Source organism: Siniperca chuatsi, linkage group LG16, assembly GCF_020085105.1.
Source record: "Siniperca chuatsi isolate FFG_IHB_CAS linkage group LG16, ASM2008510v1, whole genome shotgun sequence".
Taxonomy (NCBI): Eukaryota; Metazoa; Chordata; class Actinopteri; order Centrarchiformes; family Sinipercidae; genus Siniperca; species Siniperca chuatsi.
Window position 1 is genome coordinate 20,879,393 of NC_058057.1, and position 21,973 is coordinate 20,901,365.

The following is a 21,973-nucleotide window of genomic DNA, read 5'->3' on the forward strand; positions in this document are numbered from 1 at the left end:
AGAAAAGCATGCACATATCTTCTCTGTACATGTTATTTTCATCTGTGAATTAAATGTATGCCTATTTGGTCATTTACATGTGTACCAGTATGTAGGCTACTGGTATTTTATTCATTAATGTGATTTTGACTATGCCCCATTTCTTATGGCTTATTGTACATATCATCCACTTTTTACAGAAAGCTTATTTGCAGTGTTCTTTGCATTCAAATTGTTCTCCTAACATGACCAGATCAAATGACTAGTGGGAAATTTATTTAGTAAAAGGTACCATGCAAGCATAATAACGGCCTTAACTCAGGACCCCTTTACAAGATGGAGCCTCAAGATTAGATAAATGCATTAAGACCCTCAGTGACCAACATGCTTCAGTGGTTGTTAAAAGATCAATCAAGTGTTCAGAACATCAGTGGCATCATCTCCTCTTTCTAATTGGACACCTTGAAATGTTCTAGCATTTTCTAATCAGTTATTTACAAACAATGTGTGCAATCAATTAATTTACCACTTATTAATTGTTACACAGGGAACCGGAGCCTTCAGGACCTCTGAGGGTCTGGGGCCACAGGGCAGTTGTCTGGTTGGTAAGCCAGTCAAACTAGAAGGGTGTCTGTAACTTTGCGTCAGTTATGTCACAAGTGTCCATAAAGGCTTTATATAAATAAAAGTATGTAATGATGTGAAGGTTTTTTCTTCAGAACGACTTTAGATGGCTAAGTCACACCACTTCCGGTACTATTTTGTTGCGTTTGTAGCTGACTTGACGCAGATCAACGGTGGAAATAACGCGCGCGGTGGCATTGCCTCTTTCAGCGTCAGTGGCACAACACCAATGAGATGAACGGGAATTAAATACAACTGGGGCACAGAAAGTCACGCGTATACTGGCTCGTTAACCCATATTTTATTGTAAAACTAACGTCAAACACTTTTACAAGCGGTTTTGTGCGGTTGTGTTCCGTTTTTCGCACTACAGTGAATGAAAGAGATTTGTTCCCTTGGAGACGCCGTAGCGGGTGTGCGCGCAGTTTCCGCCCACTCCAATCTCAGCAGGAAGTGAGCGGAGTCCACTGAAAGTAAGCGAACTATCAAAACAAACTAGCAGCAGCCAGAGCATCGTTTCAGTTCCAGCATCACTGCAGCTAACGGGTCATAGCATCATCATGGACGGTGTACCGACGCCTTTGCGGTGCTTCAGTGAGTGCCACTCCGCAGAAATGTTCGTGGATGACGGGGTGGAAACGGTAACTTCAGTGGAGCAGGTGAGCGGAGGCTTAGATTAGCTTCGTTAGATAATGTGGCCAATGCTGCAGCGATTCTGTGGCAGCTCTCCACTCTGGGTGCGCGTCTGGAAAAATGTGACAAAGATTCACACGCTTAATTGTTTACCCATGAATCGGCCTATAGATTAGAGGAATGATCGGAAACTAGTTCGCGCTCATTAGCTTGCTGTGCTCTAGCTAGCCTAAGTTAGCAAACTTGAGCTTTTGGGTAGCTAGCATTGTAGTCACCTTAAAGAGATTAAGTAAGCATTAACTTAACTGTTAGCTAAGTAACTTAAACAGTTAAGCCTGGGTACGACGCAGCTTAAGTGAATTTAGTGTACCGTTAACGAGACTCCAACGAAAAGCTCCATATCAATTAGATATTTTTTGGTCTTGACTTGCAGTTAATTAGTGTGTGGTTAAATTAATTCAGGGCCATAGCAATGTATGTAGGGACCCCTGAAAAAATAGTGACCCCCTTTCCTCTTTTTTTGTTGGCCCTCTCCTGCCAGGAGTTATCCAATTGAGAGCCTGAGTGATATATCTGCTGGGATGATATTAACGGCCAATATTAGCTAATCACAGATCTATCGGAATCTGCATATATGATTTAATTGTTTCCCTTTTTATATCTAGGGGACAGTGCGTGTTTGTCAAACATTGCTTATCTTCAAAACACCAATGCAAATGTTCAGGGGTTAGCTCAACAGCTAATTTGCATCCATCAGCTGATAAGTACTAAGAAATTGCAGCACAGAACTGCCAAAGATAAGTTTGAGTTAACAGGGTAGCTGTTGTATGGACACGTTTATCTTTCAGCTGTAAAATGTCCTGCTCAGTACATATCTAGGTCACAGTGCTTTGATAGTAAGCCAGTGCATCTTTCATCCTTATAGCAAGCAGTATTTTGAATTTCTCCCACTACAAATTGACTCATTTACACTAAATCATGCTGCACCTTGATTCTTTTGCTATTGTTTGTTTGTTTTTGTGGCAACGTTTTTTATTGTAGGTATTCTGTCACAGAGAAATCAGCAGAGTCATAATATAACTTGTGTGTGTATGTATGTGTGTGTGTATATATATATATATATATATATATATATATCTTATTAGAGTTAAAAAGTATTTTACATTGTAAGAAGTGTGTTGCATATGTTTTACAAACAACCCGCACAGGGACTATTGATGGAAATTACTGCAATCTAGAATCAGCGCAATACAACGTGTGTGATGTTTGTATTTTTAAGTATGTTGCTCTATAAACAAACCATACCCTGCACTGGGCTGATGATAATGACTAGCTGATGAAAGGCTGATTTTGTTAGTGGTATTCTTTATGACCTTCATAATGACTGTTTATACCCTCCTCTTTACTGCCTTTTCTTTTTAATTAGAAAAAAGTGGAACGCAGCATTGAAGAAGTCATCAGTGTTTACAAGCAAATACACAGCTTACCACAGTAAGTATCCACAGTGTCCACATGCTGTAGACAGTTTGTGCTGCTGCAGCTCATGAGCAGCTTCTTAAACAACAACGTCCAACAAATGGAAGTGGTTAAGTTTGGAGACTGACAGGGCTTTTCTCCCATTGTTCCCTTTGGCCTGGTTGTGATGATGTTACACACTGCTTAGTGCTTAGACTTGATTTCGGTGTTTGCTCCTAAATTTTCACTGACAACAAATAAAAGTCTTACATATATGCTTTTATAAAATGATTGGGGGGGATATAAACCATTGTTATTACTAAGGACTGGCAAAATGTTTTATATCCTAAATATTAAGCATAAATTCATCAAATATTGCATTGTTTAAAATGCAGTCTAAGGATATCCAGGACCTGAGGATATCTGCTGCATCGATTCGAATACTTTTGTTTTTAACTGTCCATCATAAGTCTATGTGTAGAAGACGGAAAATGAAGTAGCTTTGTTTTTGCTTTTGCTTCAGACATGTGACTCTGTTAGATCAGATATTAGTACAATAATTATGTGAAATCAGGACACTAAATTGGCCTGACCTCAACTCAGTATATCATAAAAGCCTTTATGCAGTATATAAAAATCATTATCTGACCAACACATTGGTCAGATAATAACATTTCCAGGAACGCTGCTCATTGGCTGTGGCTGGTTTTGATCACAAACACCTGCTGTTTTCCAGTAGAGATGGCTGCACGGTGATGTATGATGGCTGTTATCTAAATGGTGTGTTGATCAGCCCACATACTTTGCTCCTGCTGTCAGCTGTCATCAGTCCTCTCTTAATGGGGTGACTCATTTCATTTCTATGACAACTGCGTGGACCTGAATGTCACCAGCACTGCAGCCATTGGGGGAATGTATTTGGCACTTTAAGAAAACGAATGGTATTCATCAGAAGAGGTCAGGCATTTAGTAGGGATCGTCTGTTTTCTGTTTGGCCTGAACTTGGGGTTCAACACATAGGAGGCAATGTGAGAGGTGAGAGGGGTTGTTGGGGTTAATTGCAGTCATCTCACATGAAAGGAAGGCGTCCAGGCGTTATTTTCTGGCCTGCTGGCCATAATTTTAGCAGTTTATTCAGAAATGTACTGATGAATTTTTCTGAAGTTGATGCTGATATGTAATATTTTTCCATCCACATCTGCCAAATTTTCCATATCTATATGGAAATCCTTGTCCATATGGGCAAATACTGGTACAAAACAGATTACGCTTTGCTGAAAAAAAATCAAGTAAAAACAATTTCTGTGGTAATTTGACGGTGGTATTAAGTAGACAAAAGAAGTAAAGAAACAAAGAGAGGCTATTTTTGTGGCCTTTATATTCAGTATCTTTAAGGCCTTTAGGGTGCAAAGATGCACACAGAATTCACAAATATTCTAGAAAAGGTAAGCACTTAAGTGTTTTTTTCCCTTTAGTTTAAATTAATAGCAACAGTCCCCTTAAACACATGGGCATTTCAGGCTCTGCCTTCCCACATGCTATGGAAGGCAGAGTGCAAAACGCATTTAAGATGACTGTTGCAATTGATGAAAGAATAATCCAGAAAATTTGAAAAAAGAAGAAAATTACTATTTATTTGTGAATTTGCTATCAGGGTGTAGCCAGGAATTTAGAAATATTGACATCAGGAATCCAACCCCGCCCCCAAAACAGCTTTTTTCACATTATGTTTATTCCCATTCTTTCAACTGTTTAGATATATTTTCTGTAAATTCTGTCTCCTTGCATAAAGACGTCTTCACAGTTGCCATGAAAATAATTTTAGTAGGGAAAATCCCTCCATTTTATTTTAATGTAACTTTTTTTTCCAACCTAAAAACAGCCACTAAATTACATTACCTTACTGTTGTCAGTGGTAGCTACATCCCTATGTACACACAAAAGTCAGTTGCATAATTGGCCAAATATGCTACTAAAACAAATATGAGACTAATAAAAATAATGATTTTTAAAGCTGGTATCTCTGCCAAAACAAAATGTACAATTTTAATAGAAGTTAAGATGGTAAAATGTCAGTATTGTTTATGATTTAACATCCGAGTATGTGCTCTCTTTTCTTTTTTCAGATGTTTGTTCTGCTCAACATGAGACTTAGATTACAGGTTTAATTTACTTGCACACTCTTCTGTAGCCAGGTCTGCACTCAACATTTAAACAGCCGAGTTGAATCCTTGTCTGATGAGCATAACTGTGGTGGGCAGACTGGCTTTTAGCTGCTTAGCATTGGTCCTCGGGCAGCGATCTGTGACTAACCCTGTGTAGGTAGAGTGTAATTACAGTCGTCGTAGCGAACGCTGTGCAAAAAGGGCAGGCAGTGAATAGGACTGGGTGGGTGGTGAGGAGGGAGGGAGTGTCAGCTGTCTTTGACTCGGTGACACACATACTGTCGTGCAGTGTGTGTGTGTGTGTGTGTGTGTGTGTGTGTGTGTGTGTGTGTGTGTGTGTGTGTGTGCGCACTAGGAGCTACAGATGCAGATGAATGTTGCACTGGTGTTCCTGTGGAGCACACTGACATTAAAATTGTGGAAGGGAACAGTGTGTGACTGTAACACTGATCCCCCCGGGATCAATAAAGGGTTATCTTATTTGAAATTAATGTTGTGTATATATCATGGACTAATGCCACATACCACAGCATTAAAATAGTCCAAGCTAGTTTGCGATGCTTGTCCCTAGATGGGCATACAAATACACAAGACTCACCGAAAAATATGTACAAAACAACACAAACAATGCACAAAACAATGATACAGTAATATAATATCTTGTCAGTCTTATCTTTCAGTTTTTGCAGATTTTCACAAGAAATACTGCGACACCTGCAAAGAGTAAATCAGTTCAGTGTTTGTTCGCCTGGATTTTATGTTTCTTTTCCTTTTTAGTTCTTAATGAGGACAGGCCAGAATACTCTCCTGCTAGTAGAAAGTGAATAAAAAATTAGGAAGAAAATGCAAAGGAGCCACTAATTAGGCTGCAGAGGAGCCGAAATACCTACAAATATATAACAAAATAAATGAAAAAAATGCTGATACCACTGCCTTTTGTGATGAAATTATTTTATTAATCTGTTTCTGTCAGATTTTGTGGTATAGTTTTTTTTATCTGTGAATGTGTATACAGATACAATCCTGGATTTTCTTTCTTCTTTTTTTTAATGAAAAATTTAAAATGAAAGTAAATGGCCTTATATGTGACAATGATTACCTGGTGGACAACTGATTGTTTGAAACATAAAACCATTGTTCAAGTTGTGTTATGACTTGAGGTTACACGATATTCAGAATAGCCAAGTATAGGATTTCTACAAAGGGAGTGCATAGAGCCTCTTGTCCTGTCTATATTGACATTTTCTGTTACATTCAAGCTGCTACCTATTTGTGATTGATCCTTCTGTGCTGTGTTTGGTCTTCAGGCCATCGTTGTTGCGGGAACAACACTACCAATATCTCAAGAAGGGCTTACGTCACTTATCAGATGCTTATGAGGTACAGTATCACACTTCCAGCCAGCAAAGAACACGCGTTAAAACTTCTGTAATGGCCATTTAAGTGTATGTTAAACCCAATGTCACATACAATACAACCGAGTACTGAAGTTGGTAGACTCACTCAGAGGTGGTAGTAGTTCCTGTGTAGACCTGAAGGACAGTAACACTCACTGCCTCTGGATACATGTCTGATTGGCTCTCTCTGCTTTAAATAGAAATACCATTGTATTCACGTTGCAAAAAATATGCTTTTCTGCTCCCGGGAAGGTCACCTCGCGTTTTGTGTGTTAACTATTCTCTACTTTGGCCAGAAAACAGAGAGATTTGTTGTCCGCCCGGCCACCAGCTCAATATCATGTTGATTGGACTTTAGACTTGATCATTTCAGTGTTTCCTTTGAAGCCAGATTGACAGCAAGTGTTCTTGTGCTATTACTGTGCAGTACTTATAGGTCCAAGTAAACATTGCAGCAGTGCTGCAAAGAATTGGCAATGGAAATTAGAAGCTGAGTCATGATATTATTTAACAAAAACAGAATGAAAGACATCACACTGCTGTATTGTTTTTATCATATAACACCATCATATATTTACCAACCACTGAAAATGAGTGGTGTGATATTTTTCCATGTTTGTCAGCTCTATAATTTTTCTTCCCGTAGGCTCGGCCTCTCCTCTGTCTGTCTGGCAGACTTGTTTACTCTCGTCTCGGTCTCTGACTGACTGATCTCACTATCTCGTTTATTGCTATAATTGGTCATCTGATGCCCATCTGATCGTGTGTGTCTGTCTCTGTGCGGATAGTGTCTGGATGCTAGCAGACCGTGGCTTTGCTTCTGGATTCTTCACAGTCTGGAGTTACTAGAGGAGCCCATTCCTGCTGCTGTCGCCTCAGAGTGAGTCACACACAAACACACAGACGCACACTCTACAACTAGTTTACTACCAAGGGGCAAAAATGGAGACAAATAAAGCCTGCTAAAGACTTTTTATTATTTATTACCATTGCATAGTTCTTCTCATAATTACTATAGTAGAGCAAATGCTGCTGCAATGCAAAAAAAAAAATGTGGATAGATAATTAACTGCAGCAGCTATATATATATATATATATATATATATATATATATATATATATATATATATATATATTTTTTTTTCATTTATTTATTTATGGATCTACAAGAACATACCAATCCAAAGGATAACATGTTAAACTGATAACTTTTATTTCCAACATGGTCCCAAGATGAAGACAGACACAAAAACAGGAAATTGAACAACAGAATCTTATAACCGAAACTACCTCAGAGCTAGCTAAAACCAAAAAAAAAAGAATAACATTGATACACCTATATACAACTAAAACAGAATAATAGCACAAGTAATTTTTTTTTATTAATAACCTGTCACTTTATTTTATAAAAAAAAACAAAAAAAAGCTCTGACCTGACCATGGAAGGTCTCTTATTTTTGTTATATTTAATGGCTGTTCTACAGTACACTGCCAGTATTGGGGGGGACAAACAAAAGAACTACATTATTTACTCGAGGCGCGGTACTGTGCATGAACACACACTGGCCCTGATGTTAAAGCCAAAAATATCAGCATGTGCCAGAAAAGAACACACAACTTCTTACATATAACATTACAAACAAAGAACTGTGTGTTCTCTCCCAGGCTCTAAAAATAAAGTCTGCCACTAAAACGCAACTCCTTTTTTTTTTTTTTATAATCTCCCAACCAGAAGATGTTGTCAGAGATGGAGAGGACATTTGACTTTAAAGTAAACCCTTAAATGATCATATAATGAGCAATAAAATCATACAAAGATAGCTAGATTGCTGGTTATTTTTCTAGTCCATTTTTCCGGTAATACTAATCAGGGTTGTGTTGTTGAATAATTTCTTGCCCTTGTAGTTTCCATAATTAACTGCAACAATTAATCATAATTCTTGTCTGTGATCGAACACCCACGGTGATTAATAATCATGGTGTTGATGTAAGAAGCAGTGAAATTAATGTTTTTCTCAAATTATCATGACTGATAATTGTGATGAAGTCTAATGACAGTATTGAGCAGAATAGGCAGGTGTATTATTTTATACATGTTTATGCAGCTGTAACTTCAAACAGTGTCAGTGTTATTGCCACCAAAATGCCATTTGATTAAATTACTGCCAGTTGAAAGTAACACTGCAAACCCCGTAGCGAGTAGCGATGCCAGGCAGCCAACCCACACTCTCATTATTACTGTGAGGCGTGCCAACACACCGGCTGGCACTGCCCAGCGCCAATGTGACGCCCTCGTGCTCACACACACAAACACACAGGCCCTGTTCAAGGATTTATAACAATGCATCCTACAACAGATTGCTTTCTCTGTCCCATGAAATGTACACTGTTCTCAGGTCACTATTGGCACCGGACTGGTTGGCCTAAGTTAATGTAGGTTTCCCTTCCAACTCAGTTGGCTCAAGGCATGCTTGCAGTTTTGTGATTTCTCTCCGTGACAGACGATGAAGAGGACATTTATGAGAGAAGCAGCTTGGTGCACAGAGACTGGAAAGGAAGGAAGCTGTGGTTGAGATGGTCTGTGCTCGGTGTCAGCTACAGCGAACTAAGCCAGTGGTGCTCGCTGTAGTCTGCTGAGGTTCTGCAGGCCTGAGATGCAGAATTATACCTCTGATGATCTAGTGGATTGAAATTATTGTTTGTGTGTATAATAATATGTAAGAAAAGTGGTTCGTCCAAGTGAGGTTATTAGAAGACGAGTGTTTGCATTTGTCTTTGAATCTTAAAGGAAACTTTGTTGTGCGTGTGGGGTCTTTTTGAGCATCATCTGGCTTTATACGGAGTTAGACACATTCACACAGAAATCTGTCCTGTACAGCTTCTGCTAGAAACCGAGCAGCTCCATTAGGGGTTAGTGAAAGAGAAGAGAGGGTTACTCAAACAATAAGCCACAACCGATGTAGTCTTCCATTCAGTCTGTTCCCAAAATGACAACTTAATCATATTTAGCTGTTGTCTTTCTTTATAAAAGTAGGGAAAGTTTTATTTATTTATTTTATTTTCATTGAACAAGCTTCTTATCTGTGTTCAGGCACTTTTTGTATAAACTACACCGACAAGAATTGTGCCAAAACACACACAAACTGAAACATATACCTGTATGGGCAAGTCACATATCATCACTATCATGATGATGCAGTACCTGCAATCACCATCGGTGTATAGTTTTTAATCAATAAAAACAAATTTTGCCGGCATAGATTTTCCAAAACTGGCGAGCCTTATTGTGTCAGGCACACTTTATTAATTCAACATAATAGTATGAGAAGTAATTTGTAGATTCTGTGCCGCTGTTGAAAGTTAGCCATATTTTCCAGATTATGCTCCCTTTCTTACAGCTGCCTTACTTGCTTGCCTTCATTCATTTTTATTTATTTTTTTTTTACCTCTATCTAAAATACGTTTTTGAGATCACTGTACTGCATTTTCTGTAATTACCCTAGTTTTCTAAAATTGTCGCGTTGTCGTGGAGACTAAACCAAATGTTATTACAAGCACCAACTGACTGGCTTATCCCGCAGACTTTGCTCAGACAGATAGACGCTCTTCCACAGCAATAGCTTAAAGTAACCAAGCAAGATGAGGGCTGGATTTCCAGTACGTACAAACCCACTTCACTTGTTTTGATAACAAGAAGGGTAAAAAATGCATACCCTCATGTTTTTATACTACTTTTTAATGCTTCTATCCAACCCATAAATCTCCACTGGTTACAGTTACATAATCAGTACAGATGCAGTAACCAAATATGCAGGAAATGCTTGAACATCCTCTTTTTGTTATCTGATATTTCAGTGTTCGTGTAGTAACATTGAACTGTTCATTATGGTGTCTTGTCCCTTTGTTTAAGGACAATTAAACAATGTTTTGGTTGTAACTGTCTGATCCTTTCTCTCCAGTGTGTGTCAGTTTCTGGCTCGCTGTCAGAGCCCGACGGGAGGTTTTGCTGGGGGACCAGGACAACATGCCCACCTCGCACCTACCTATGCTGCCGTCAACGCCCTCTGTATCATCGGCACAGAAGAGGCCTATAATGTTATAGACAGGTACAGGCATGCTCACACTACCACGGTTACCCCGCTGTCACTTAACACTACACAAAGTATTACCATGATGTAACACAAAGAACACAGAAAACTTTCTATTAAAGCAGACTTAAAACAGAGTTACTGGCTGATAGTTATTTGATTTTTTTTATTTTTTTTTTAGGACATGTAGTGTATATCTGATGTGTGCACAATTTACTGACATCATTTTCTGTGATCGCTGGCTGATGAAGTCTTTCAGTCTTTATAAAAATCCAAACAGCTCAGCAGCTTTGATGTACAGCATACATTGTGTTATCAGCAATACTTTGGATTTACAGAGCTCAAAAGTTCTTTGATATCCTAAGACTCACAAAAAGTCACGTCAGATGCCAAGATCAGCAATTTGTCATGGTGACTTTGTTGGAGAGATATAACTCGGAGATACACGATGTACTATAAATAGTAGAATATACGCAACACTGTATATATCAAATCACCTTAAGGGTATCAGTGTATTTATACTGAAGTCCCATGCAGTCTGAATGAAAGGGCTTCAGATTATAAAATAACTAAAACAATGGCTTTTTTAATTTACTGTATATTATATCAGTTTGACTGCATAAAGTATAATGATAACCATATTCACATTTCAAAGCTTCTAATCAGTGGCTGTATAATGGTGTTTGAAATTCATTTGATGTTTGCAATGAATTAATTCATTTATGCCTTTAAATCCCTTTCCGTATAATTGAAATTTTCTGTATTACACTATAATAACTATGGCTTTGTAGGAGAACATTACAGACGTATCTTGTTGATGTTATTTAACCAGTAGCTAATTATAGGAGCATTATGAGGTAGTGTTTACATAACTGTTTACTCCTCATTTTCTGCATTTATATCTGCGTAACTGACAGGGTGAAGCTACTAATGTTTACAGTCGTGATTTCTGTGTGTTTACTTTTTATTAGTGCTTCATTAAATTTGCCTCGTACTTAACACTGGTCCACTCCTTTCCGCCCCCCGCCTCTGTTCTTTCTCTCGCCTCATCTCCCTCACTCTATCCATATCTCTCCTCCCGCTCTTCCCTTCACCATATTTCTCCTCTTCTTCTTTTCTAATCACCCCCCTCTCTCCTCCTGTGCTGACCCTTCTCCAGGGAGAAGCTGTTAGATTTCCTACGGTCAGTGAAGCAGCCAGATGGCTCGTTTGTGATGCACGTTGGAGGGGAAGTGGATGTCAGGTGAGCGTGCAGAAGATAGCGCAACCTCTGTTTTCTTTCCCCTTTATTTATTTATTTATTTATTTATTTTTTGTTCCTTCTCCTGGTGTAGTATTTGCTTTATCGGCACCACACAGGAAGATCCATAAATCACGAAAATTAAAAAAACCCCCGTCACATTCACAATTAAGAGCATGTTTGGTATCCACGCTGTTATTCATTATCGTGTATTTGTTGTGTGGCAGTCAACAAATTTGCATATTTAGTCTTTTACCACATGAGTAGGAAGTATTTTTAAAAAGTACATCAGTTTTTATTCCCCTTTGGTGTTGATAGAAAGGGGGAGAAATACCCACATCTCTCTTGCGTAAGTGTGTGTGTGTGTGTGTGTTGCGTTTCCTCTCTTTGAATCTGCTATGTGGAGCAGTGGGTTTTTAATAAGCAGCTTTGAGGTATCGTCTTCTGCTTCAACAAAGAACCTCAAAAGTCAAAGTTACTTTTTCACTCTCAGAGGACACTGTTATCTGTTGCCAACCAATTCATGTTCTGCTGTCATTGTGTATTATTTAAACTATTTTCCTCTCAGACGGGTTTGCTTATCTGTCGCCGTCTTGTGAAACACACGTATCTCCAAAATGTCAAAACTTTTCGTGAACTAAGAAAAAAACAAAGCTTGTTTTAATTTCTTAAAGGGTTTTATTGGCCTACTCAGCAGAAGAATTTGCTCAAAGCCACTTTTCATTTAAGGATAAGTCTGGTGATATTCAATATTTTTCTTACTGTCAACAAATCCCATGAAAAGACCAAAACCAACAATGAATTGATCTGACTAAAGCCTGGTATAGCTTAGCTCCATTGTCCAAAAACACATTAAAAACACATGTTCCTTCATGACCATGAACGCAGCCACTGTAGTTTATTTTGAGTCATTTGCACATATAGTGTCCTGCTGCTGTCAGTACTCACTACAGCACTAAATGTATATTAATCCACAGATGAAAATAGTCCCCAACAAATGCACTATTTACTTCTGTTTGAATAATGTTTGCTAAAAACTATGGCACCCAGTTGCTTTTGGGAATTACTTAGCCTTTTAAAAATAATAAAACAATTTATTTGTGACCCATTTTTAGAGAGCTACATTTTCAGTATGAACGAATGGGCTTGGGACTGAGTGCCACAGACAGGGTAGGGAAGAGACGGAATAACGCACTGTTGGTTTCGTCTCTTCATGAGATTTGTTGACAATAAGAAAAACATTGAATAACACCAGCCTTATCCTTCAAATGAGAACTGTGATTTAGTGTATCTAGACATACATCTAGATATGGTATCTTCATACTGTAGGTAGTATGGCTAACTCACCAGCAATGCTGGCATTTTCTCAAAGGATAACACTGTAAATGTATCTTTTTATTAGTATCCACAAATGCCCTGAAGAGACCAACCAATAATGAACTTGTCCCATTAACAAGTCTGATATTCAGTTAAAATGACCAGTGTCATTTATTTTGAAAGAACTGGAGAGTAGCTCCATGTCGGGTAGACGTCACTGAGCATGCTCTGAGTCCACTAAAAACAAAATGGATGTTTATATTTGGTCTGCTGGCAGTCTAAAAATACAATGCTTTGGAAAATAATGTGTAAGTGTAGGAAGAGACTTCCTGCTCACCCACGCCTTTGTTTTTTCCTTTTTATAGGAGTGCATATTGTGCAGCTTCTGTAGCATCGCTCACAAACATCCTCACACCTAAACTGTTTGAGGACACGACCAACTGGATCCTCAGGTACAACCCACCACATCGGCCTATTATTGAATCATTAAAGACCGTTTTGTGCCTCTAGGGGAGTGTTTTATTGTGTGTTTTAGTGACTATTTCCTCTTGTCTCCAGTTGTCAGAACTGGGAGGGTGGTCTTAGTGGAGTGCCGGGTTTGGAGGCCCACGGTGGCTACACTTTCTGTGGCACAGCTGCCCTCGTCATCCTGGGCAAAGAACATATGCTGGATCTCAAAGCCTTGCTGGTGAGAAACTCCCCATCGCCTGACATTTTCACAATCACAGGCACATTTCTTGGTTATTCAAGAAAAATAAAACACCCCCTGCTCAGAATAACCTGTGGTACTTCTCGACAAAAAAGATGCTATCAGTAGTATCAGTTATAAACAGTCTTTGTGCTGAAGCAATATCCCTTTTTATAGGCTGCTCATCGCTGTAAGAATAAAATGTTATAACCCAGAGCGAGATTTCATTAAGTAAAATGACTGATAATGCCTGCTGAAGCCCCATTTTGGTATGAAATATTACACAGCTTTGGTCTTTTTTATGTTAGATTGACTTTGGTCCTGCATCTTAGATCAGTTTCCCTGAATTTGTATTCACGTGTAGCTGTAAGCGATAACCTTGACACTTTTTCCTTTTAGTTGTTTATGTTTCCACCAGGCTCTTGGCATATCGGAGGACAAAGTCTCCATCAGTTTTCTTACAGTGGCTTCTTGTGTTGTCACCATTGGGATACTGTGTTGATCCCCGTAGGGAAATTCTCCTGTCATTTGCCTGCTTCCAGAGACGTAAGAGGTCAGAACGGCAGCCCCAGAGCTTCAGCAGGGGTTGCTTTAGAGTTGTGCTCAGGGACTCTGCAGCAGGGTGGATGCTTAATGACACGGATCTTACGGTCGTCCGGAAAAGAAAAAGAGATGGTGTGTCACCAATAGGCCAGCCTGCAGCATTTTTTTTTTTTTTTTTTTTTTTTTTTCATATACACATTTCTTATTGAAAGGAGAAACACAGCTAGTGTTCAGAGTCAGTTTTGTGCTTTGGTTTCTTTTAGCAGTGTTTACAGTCATCATTCAGGAACAATTACCAGTTGAAATTCAAAATATCAAGGATGTAAAATGCTCCCCCACCAACTGCCATCATACTGTCACTATCAGCATATATTTAAATTCTGTGTGCTAACAAAGTAAAATTTGCATGTGACTGGTCAGGAGACCTGTTTCCTGCATACTAGTGGGCTCGTAAAACGTCCCTCCTCCTATAAACAACATCACAGCCCTGTAGTAAAATCAAATCCCAGCCAAAGTTTAACAGAGCACGCCCTCTAAAGTATCCTGTCGCCTGGAAAACCTCCGCAAATATGGATTTCTGCCTCAGTGGTTTAACCTGAGTGTCAGTGGAGCTGGAGGTAACAGCCGGGGCGGAGATGGTCTTTGGTGGTTCAGCACCAGGTCGAGAATATCTACAGCAGAACGACTCACCAGCTGTACAGTATTGCCTCTGCACGGCTGTGTCACTGAACAGATAACGACTGTGTGTAAATGTGAGGATTTGCTGTCTTTTTCTGTTTTCTATCATTGTAAATAAAATATCTTTGGGTTTTGAAGATGTTACCTTGGGCTTTGGAAAATTATGATGGGCATTCACTACTTTCGGACAAATTGTAGACCAAATGTTTAGCCCTAATCTGTGTGGATATTGCTGTAGAGATTCGTATTAATTTGATCTGGAAACTAAAATAAGAACACATCTGTCTGTGAAGAATTTAGTCTCTGAGTTACAGCAGCACAATGATAATGGGTTTTTCAAGAATCTGAGATCCCATACAGGTTCTCTTTAGTTTGTTTTTTGTTTTTGTTTTTTTGACAACCATTTTGTTTCCTTTAAAATGATGCGGTATTTGAGTGGGCCTGAACAAAAATGGCTTTTATGAAGTTGTCCTTTATTGAGAGATGTAGGCTGAGTCACACTGCATAAACCGTTTCATCTCTGAGAGAATGAATGAATCATTAACATTGAGAGAAGATGTGTGTTGATGGCAGCTCTCAGATTTATGCGGCCTTGTTGGATTTTTCACCCAGTATTACTAAAGTTCCATTTTCAGGAATGACAGTTAAAAATCTAGTGAAGAGCACAGACATTTTTCTCCTTTGGGAATTTGTACATCGAGTCCAGAGCTGCGAAAACAACGAAGTGAAGAAAATCCAACTTTTTTCAAAAGTGTGCTTCTGCGTGTGTTCAAAACCTACAAATGACAGTTTGAAGTAGCAAGATGCACATGTCTAACTGCCATTAATTAATAACCTGTGTATCAATGCCAGGGGCTTCATTTGAATATGAGAAATTTCACTAGCATTGCAGAGGACAATATTACACAATGCCTGCCAAGTATAGAGAAAGGGAAGCAGCATAATTCCCACAGTACAGCCTGGCCAATGAATGATCAGTCTGTGTAAAGAGTCAGCAGCAGCATGCATGAAGCATTTATGATGTAGATTGCTGATCAAAGATCACTGTTCATGTCAAATGCCTTTTCAAATTTCCTTGCGACTTCATGAGGAAAATCTAAACACAATCCTGGAACATTAGGATACTTGCATGTTACAGTTTAATAATTAGCAATGTTGAAAGTCTCATTGTAAAGCTATTCATTCTTGCATGTTTTACACTGTGCACAAAATCTGTAAAGGCCAGGGTGAACCGAAAAACACTGAATACGATGCATATTTATGTATTCTGTGTTAAACTCTTCTTTCTTTAGTGAAACAGTTTTTCCTTCTTTTACTGGCTGAAATGAATCCCTGAACTAATGTTAATAAGCTAATCATTGTCCTCCCTCTTCCTCAGACAGAGTAGACCCCAGCTGGTATTAAACCCAATATTCCATAATTACTCAATCCATGCAGAGCAGACTGGATGTGCACCAATTAGTGGTTTCCATGGCAGCAATATTACAATTTCCTTCCCATTTTGAAAATATCAAGACACTGCTTTCCTTCATCCCTTCTACTACGTCTCTACCTCTGGTCCTGTGTGACCCTGTGGGGTTTCACCTCTGGCATACAAAGGAATTTCTCTGTTGCCGGCAGTGTTCAGGTTAGATTACACTAAAGAGAGTTTAACATCCTCAAAGTTTCCAAAGGATGCACACGTGTTAAAAGCATGCTGTAGCAGTTTCTGATTATATTAAATGTGTGCTTGCCGTGTGTCCTCCTCAGCGGTGGGTGGTCAGCAGACAGATGCGTTTCGAAGGAGGCTTCCAGGGCCGCTGTAATAAACTGGTGGACGGCTGCTACTCTTTCTGGCAGGCTGGACTCCTGCCTCTACTCCACAGAGCCTTATTCAAAGAAGGTACTGTATCTTTGGTCATAGCAAAGCCCTGAGGGTAGGCATGCTGTGTAAAAGGTCTTTCTGTAAGAGTTGTAAAAACACATGGACTGGCCACTAAAAATATCTAGAACTACTTAATCAAAACTGCTTGTAACTTGCTCATAAAAAAATAAAAATGTCACGTGTCATGACAAAACAAACGGCCTAGTCACAGCACAATATCAAATAGATCATTACTGCTTAATATCAGTTGCATTTTTCCCACTAACATGTTGAGAAACCTGGCTTGAGAATTTTTCCTATAGCCACCAGAAAATCAATAACAAAATTTGCTTTTGCTCACAATAAACTAAGAAAAACTCCTTGCAGGTCTTAAGTGTAATTAATAAAGTTTTCAGAGCTGCACTGAATACACGCAGTGGCTTAGTGGTCAGTTTAGATGCCTCACGATAAGAAGGAATTGGTTTGATTTCTAGACTCTTTTAAGTTATTTTTCCTGTACTGGCTTGTGTTTCCTCCATACAAGTCAGCTACACTGAATGAGTGTGGTAAATAAAAAAACTGGCACTTAGAGAAGGTAATTTTTAAGTGAATTTCACATGGATTATATATCCTTGTGCATTTTAAAGATGGTGTTTTCTGCTGCAAAACACTGATCATCACAATTTACTGTAAACAAGGTCTTCTTGTAGCAAACACTGCTCAGAAAATGCATCATGCAATAGAAGGTAAAGAGAAAAATAGGGGCAAAATTGCAAATAAGCTGCTGATAATTTGAGTACATCAAAATAACTCAAATGATTTAACTACAGAATGTTTGTTTGCACTGGAAATGGCACTTTTATAATCCAATTTTCACCTGGATTTTTAATTCATTGTCGTTTTTTTTGCCATGTTTCACCCTCGTCCACTCACACTTTTTCTATTCATTTTTTTTAAAAATTCATTTGTTTATTTTTGTATTCAAAAAGTGAAAATAAGACTAAAATGAGTTGTTTTGTGTTTGTGCAGGAGAGTCGGAGCTGAGTCGGCAGCGGTGGATGTTCGAGCAGCAGGCCTTGCAGGAGTACATCCTCCTGTGCTGTCAGAACCCAGCAGGAGGCCTTCTGGATAAGCCTGGCAAGTCAGTCCCACACCATCTGGACAAACACACACACACACACCACGACACATTAAAGCTGACAGCAGCACACACACTCTAAACAGTCAAATGTGATTCACATGGTTTTACTCATGCACATCATTTATATATCACTGTCCTATGTTATGTCTTCATGTGTCCAGATCCAGAGATTTCTACCACACGTGTTACTGCCTGAGCGGCCTCTCCATAGCACAACACTTTGGAAACATGGACCTCCATCATGAGATGGTCCTCGGCAGGGACGAGAACAGATTGGTGAGGCTGCAGTAGAGCTGGGAGGGTGGATCATTTACTATTATGTTTGTTATGATTGTTTTAGTACAAACAAATAAGAGCCTGGTAAAGATATCTCCTGTATTATAATATCAACTTCCAACCAGTTCCTTAAGAAAATAACAGCACTGGCTAAGAGTCCAATCAGTACATTGGAGGTTCAACAATTTTGGATGAATATTGGTGCATATTCTGGCCAATATGCAAAATAAACGGCAGTACATAATGCAGATAAATAGTAGTTGAAATCGTACTTTGTTCTGACTTTTTGCTCAGTGGTTCCCAACCTTTTTTGTAGCAGATGAGCTAAAGTACCTCTTTATTGACCATCGATACCACCTGTCGTGTTTTAATGTGTTCTATTGAAATTATTTTAAACTGGATGTTATATAAAGTTACTAATTATTGAAAGTGGATAGTAGTAGATAATAGTTAAAATCATTTTTATATAGTGATCATGGAGTTGTCACTGTTGGATTTCTTTCTCTTTTTTTGCAGTAGGTTTGGTCAAGTTTGCATCAGTACCACTACCCCTTTATCCGTTACTCTATTTCGACTTCTCAGCAAGCTTGCAAACTAGTTTTCATGCAGTGCCAATCGCAGCAGGTGGTGTTTAAAAATATTGTTGGACGTTTGGGGGAAATATGCTTATTCTCAGTCTTGCTGAGAATTGGATTTATACCTTTCTCACGTCTGTCTGATAAATATGAAGCTACAGCCAGCAGCTGGTTAGCTTAGCTTAGTGTCAAGAATGGAAACAGGGTGAAACAGCTAGCCTGGCTCTGTTTGAAGGTAACAAAACTGGCCTACCAGTACCTCTAAAATTCACTAATTAACACGTTATATTTTGCTTGTTTAATCTGTACAAAAATGTAAGTATAAAACATCACGGTGTGGTTTAAAGGGGAATTGTGTGCATCTGACAATTTCCAGGAGTCTTGTTGTCACTGTGAGGTTACCAGTCAACCAGCAGAGACTCCAGGAATTCACTTCACCCTTTTATTTTTCCACCATGCAGTAAATAATTAAAGTACGCCTCCACTCAAAAATATGTTTCTCTTTATGTTTATGTCCCCTAAAATGTCAGACCTTGACTTTGCTGACTTGTTTCTGCAAAGTTTGTCACTAGAGAGGTGTTTTCACAATCCTCTACTGAAGGGGGAGATGTCTGTACACTTCCCTAAAATCGGAGAATCTAACGTACTCCGGGCAAGCTGCATTTGGGACGTCACAAATTCAAAAACCAATCGCAATGGGACCGGCAAAGAAACCTTAAGCCTCCAGCACAGAGCAGACTTGTCAGTACAGAGCGAGAGTTTACACTAAGTTAGCTTTGTGAAAGTTTTTGGATGTAAACCGGACCCTGGAGCTTCCTTCAACTATCTGCTAACGTTATGTAATAACAATGTGAACACACTGTAACATCGTAGCAGATATTATTGTATGTAGATACAGAATTTCTCAATTAGGGAGAAAGAGCAGATGTGCTCCAGGCCATTTTTAGAGTTTATTTAACTTTTTATGTGTGATAACCATGTTAAGCAAAATATTAATCAGAGCAGAATATTTTTAAAACATGTCTGGAGGGGAACTTTAAACTGATGGCTTTTTTTAATCTGCCATTTTTGCATATAAATTAAGTTACATGCAACAGTCAAGAGAGCATGTCTCTGTTCTTCATTTTTGCACCTTTTTAAATGTATTACATGTCTTTTATTTTCAGCGTGATGGTCTAGGGGTTTATTTCCTGATCTGGATACATTTTGATGCAAATATAAAAGGAGAAGCACTGACGTTAGGTGGAGTTGAACAGGAAAGCAATCTAATGAAGATGTGGTTTTACTTAAAGATGCCACCGGCAGTGGTGTTGGTTTTATTTTCCTGTTTCCTGTTGCATTACTGGCACTTACAGTTGGTTACAGTAAGTCTGCCCCCGTTACATGCATATGCATGTCACCTCAAAATACATCATTCAGCAGCCAACCAGTAACCCACCAGTGGGTTTGTGTCACCACATCTTTAGTAAAACTGGACACTGTATATGATATGCTTTAGGTCAGAATCCAGGAATATTTTCTTATGCTGTTCATTTACTTACAAACCGACTGGGTGTGACAATATCAGGAACACATGTTCAGTCTAATGCATGGGCCCTGCAGCAAATACTGCCTCTGTGAGCATTATTATGTTCTCTCTTTTGAAACATCATCAGAGGTGCTGATTCAACTCTGGATATTTTTGAGGCAGCATTGCATTAGATTGCATCGCATTGCATCCCTGCCTCTGACTGTTTCTGAGACGTGTGGGTTCCTACATTGCCTGCCTCCACACACACTGATAGGTGAAGGCATTTTTGGCATCAGAAATATTGTTTCATAAAGACTGAAAATGCCATTTACATACAACTTTATACAGTGCAGAAGTATCTAAAGAAATGTATTCTTCTTTAGCAGACCAGTTTCACTCTGAAGGGGGGAAAAAAGTCTCCATGGTTAGTGGAGGCAGTTTACACTGTACTATCATTAAGACATACAGTATAAGTAATACTGTAACTACACCCAATCCAGATTGGATAAAGCTGTTTGAAAATTGAGCCACTTTTGGGCCAAAAAAGATCAAATGTAGGAGCAAATAGAGGCTTAAAATAAAATATTATGGTACAGCAAAGTCTTATTTTCCTCTCGTTCTCTCTTGTAGGCACCAACTCATCCAGTTTACAACATTTGTCCAGAAAAGGTGGCTCGTGCCCTGCAGCACTTTCACCGGCTGCCTGTCCCTGAGTACAACAGGCAGCCGGGAGCCTCTGCTGATGACGGACTGTTGGACCCCGCCGCTGCCTCTGGATCAGCCGACCATCGGCCCTAGTTAGTCCTCAGTGGAGACATCACTGTGTGAACCAGCCAACTCCAGGGAAGGAACTCGAACCAGCAAACAGCGGTCAGGTCTGATGCAGAAGAGCCGGTCGGACGGTCGACCCTCAGTAGAAATGAGGGCTGGAGTTTAGGAGTTTGCCTGAATAAAGGTCAACAGTTGTGTGGGCAGCTTCGCATTCAGCTGAATTTTTGCTTGCAATGCCTATTGTTTTCATTCTCTGAAAAGGTTTCAGTATGACCCAAGTTAATAAAACTTTATACAGCACTTTTCATAACTGTGTTATATGCCTTACGACTGTTAAATGATAAACACTTCAGACACATTTCAGACAAATCATTACTTAAAACAGTCAGATACAACAGGTTTTTTTTTTTTTTTACAAGCACCTGCAAAATCAGAAAGTCGAAACAGTATCCATCATCTTTGGAAAACCCAAGAGTCGACTGAGGACATTGATAGGTCCTCAGTATTTGTTCTGGGACTTTGGGGGGATTTAGCCAGCTACAGTTAAGCACTTACACATGATGCATATTTTTGAGTTTTATTGGTTTAAAAGCAGTGGTTTGTTTCTAGAGGAATGTTTTTGAAATAACAGCTCCATTTAACTCAAACCTGCAGAAAATAATCAACTAACTCAAGAAATACAATATGAAGAATCCAAATAATTAAAACATTTCTTCCCTTTTGGGGTAAACATGGGCAGTTACAGACCTTAGTATTTCTAAGATCCAGGCTCTTTTCCTGCCTGGTACCAAAAATACAAGCAAAAAATCCATACCTGAAATAAGAAAAGACAGATTCACCATGTACATACTGTAAGTAGGTTGGCTACTGGCTGTTGCTCACAGAACATCAACTGGCCCAGTTTATTTCTCCACATAGTTAAAAACACCAGTTTAAGGGGAGAATTGTTCAATAGGACATAAAAGTACACTATGCCCTCAGACACCTGCCTGCATCAGTGGAAACCAGAAAAACCTGAAGTTTTGTTTGCCTGCTGTAACAACACATCCA

The 21,973-nt window shown here is 39.0% G+C and overlaps 1 protein-coding gene across 2 annotated transcripts; it reads left to right on the forward strand.

Annotated features, from left to right (window-relative positions):
* Positions 1–770: 770 nt before the first annotated feature.
* fntb (farnesyltransferase, CAAX box, beta) lies at positions 771–21,223 on the forward strand. 2 transcript variants are annotated; one of them, XM_044169494.1, is made up of 12 exons: positions 771–1,262; positions 2,663–2,727; positions 6,164–6,236; positions 7,042–7,133; positions 10,213–10,359; positions 11,501–11,584; positions 13,264–13,350; positions 13,457–13,586; positions 16,557–16,689; positions 17,680–17,791; positions 17,953–18,067; positions 20,783–21,223. In XM_044169494.1, the coding sequence occupies exons 1-12, from the start codon at positions 1,164–1,166 to the stop codon at positions 20,948–20,950; spliced, it is 1,305 nt and encodes a 434-aa protein (XP_044025429.1). In that variant the 5' UTR covers positions 771–1,163; the 3' UTR covers positions 20,951–21,223. The 2 variants fall into 2 exon arrangements, 1 of the variants encoding a protein (XP_044025429.1); XR_006374953.1 differs by having other exon boundaries at positions 776–1,262; positions 17,680–17,787; positions 20,783–20,920.
* The last annotated feature ends 750 nt before the right edge of the window (positions 21,224–21,973 follow it).

Bases quoted from the DNA above. Each gene is read 5' to 3' on its own strand.
- fntb (XM_044169494.1), top strand. From the start codon at position 1,164: ATGGACGGTGTACCGACGCCTTTGCGGTGCTTCAGTGAGTGCCACTCC. The intron at 2,728-6,163 runs GTAAGTATCCAC...TTTGGTCTTCAG, and splicing joins CAAATACACAGCTTACCACA to GCCATCGTTGTTGCGGGAAC. The intron at 16,690-17,679 runs GTACTGTATCTT...GTGTTTGTGCAG, and splicing joins CAGAGCCTTATTCAAAGAAG to GAGAGTCGGAGCTGAGTCGG.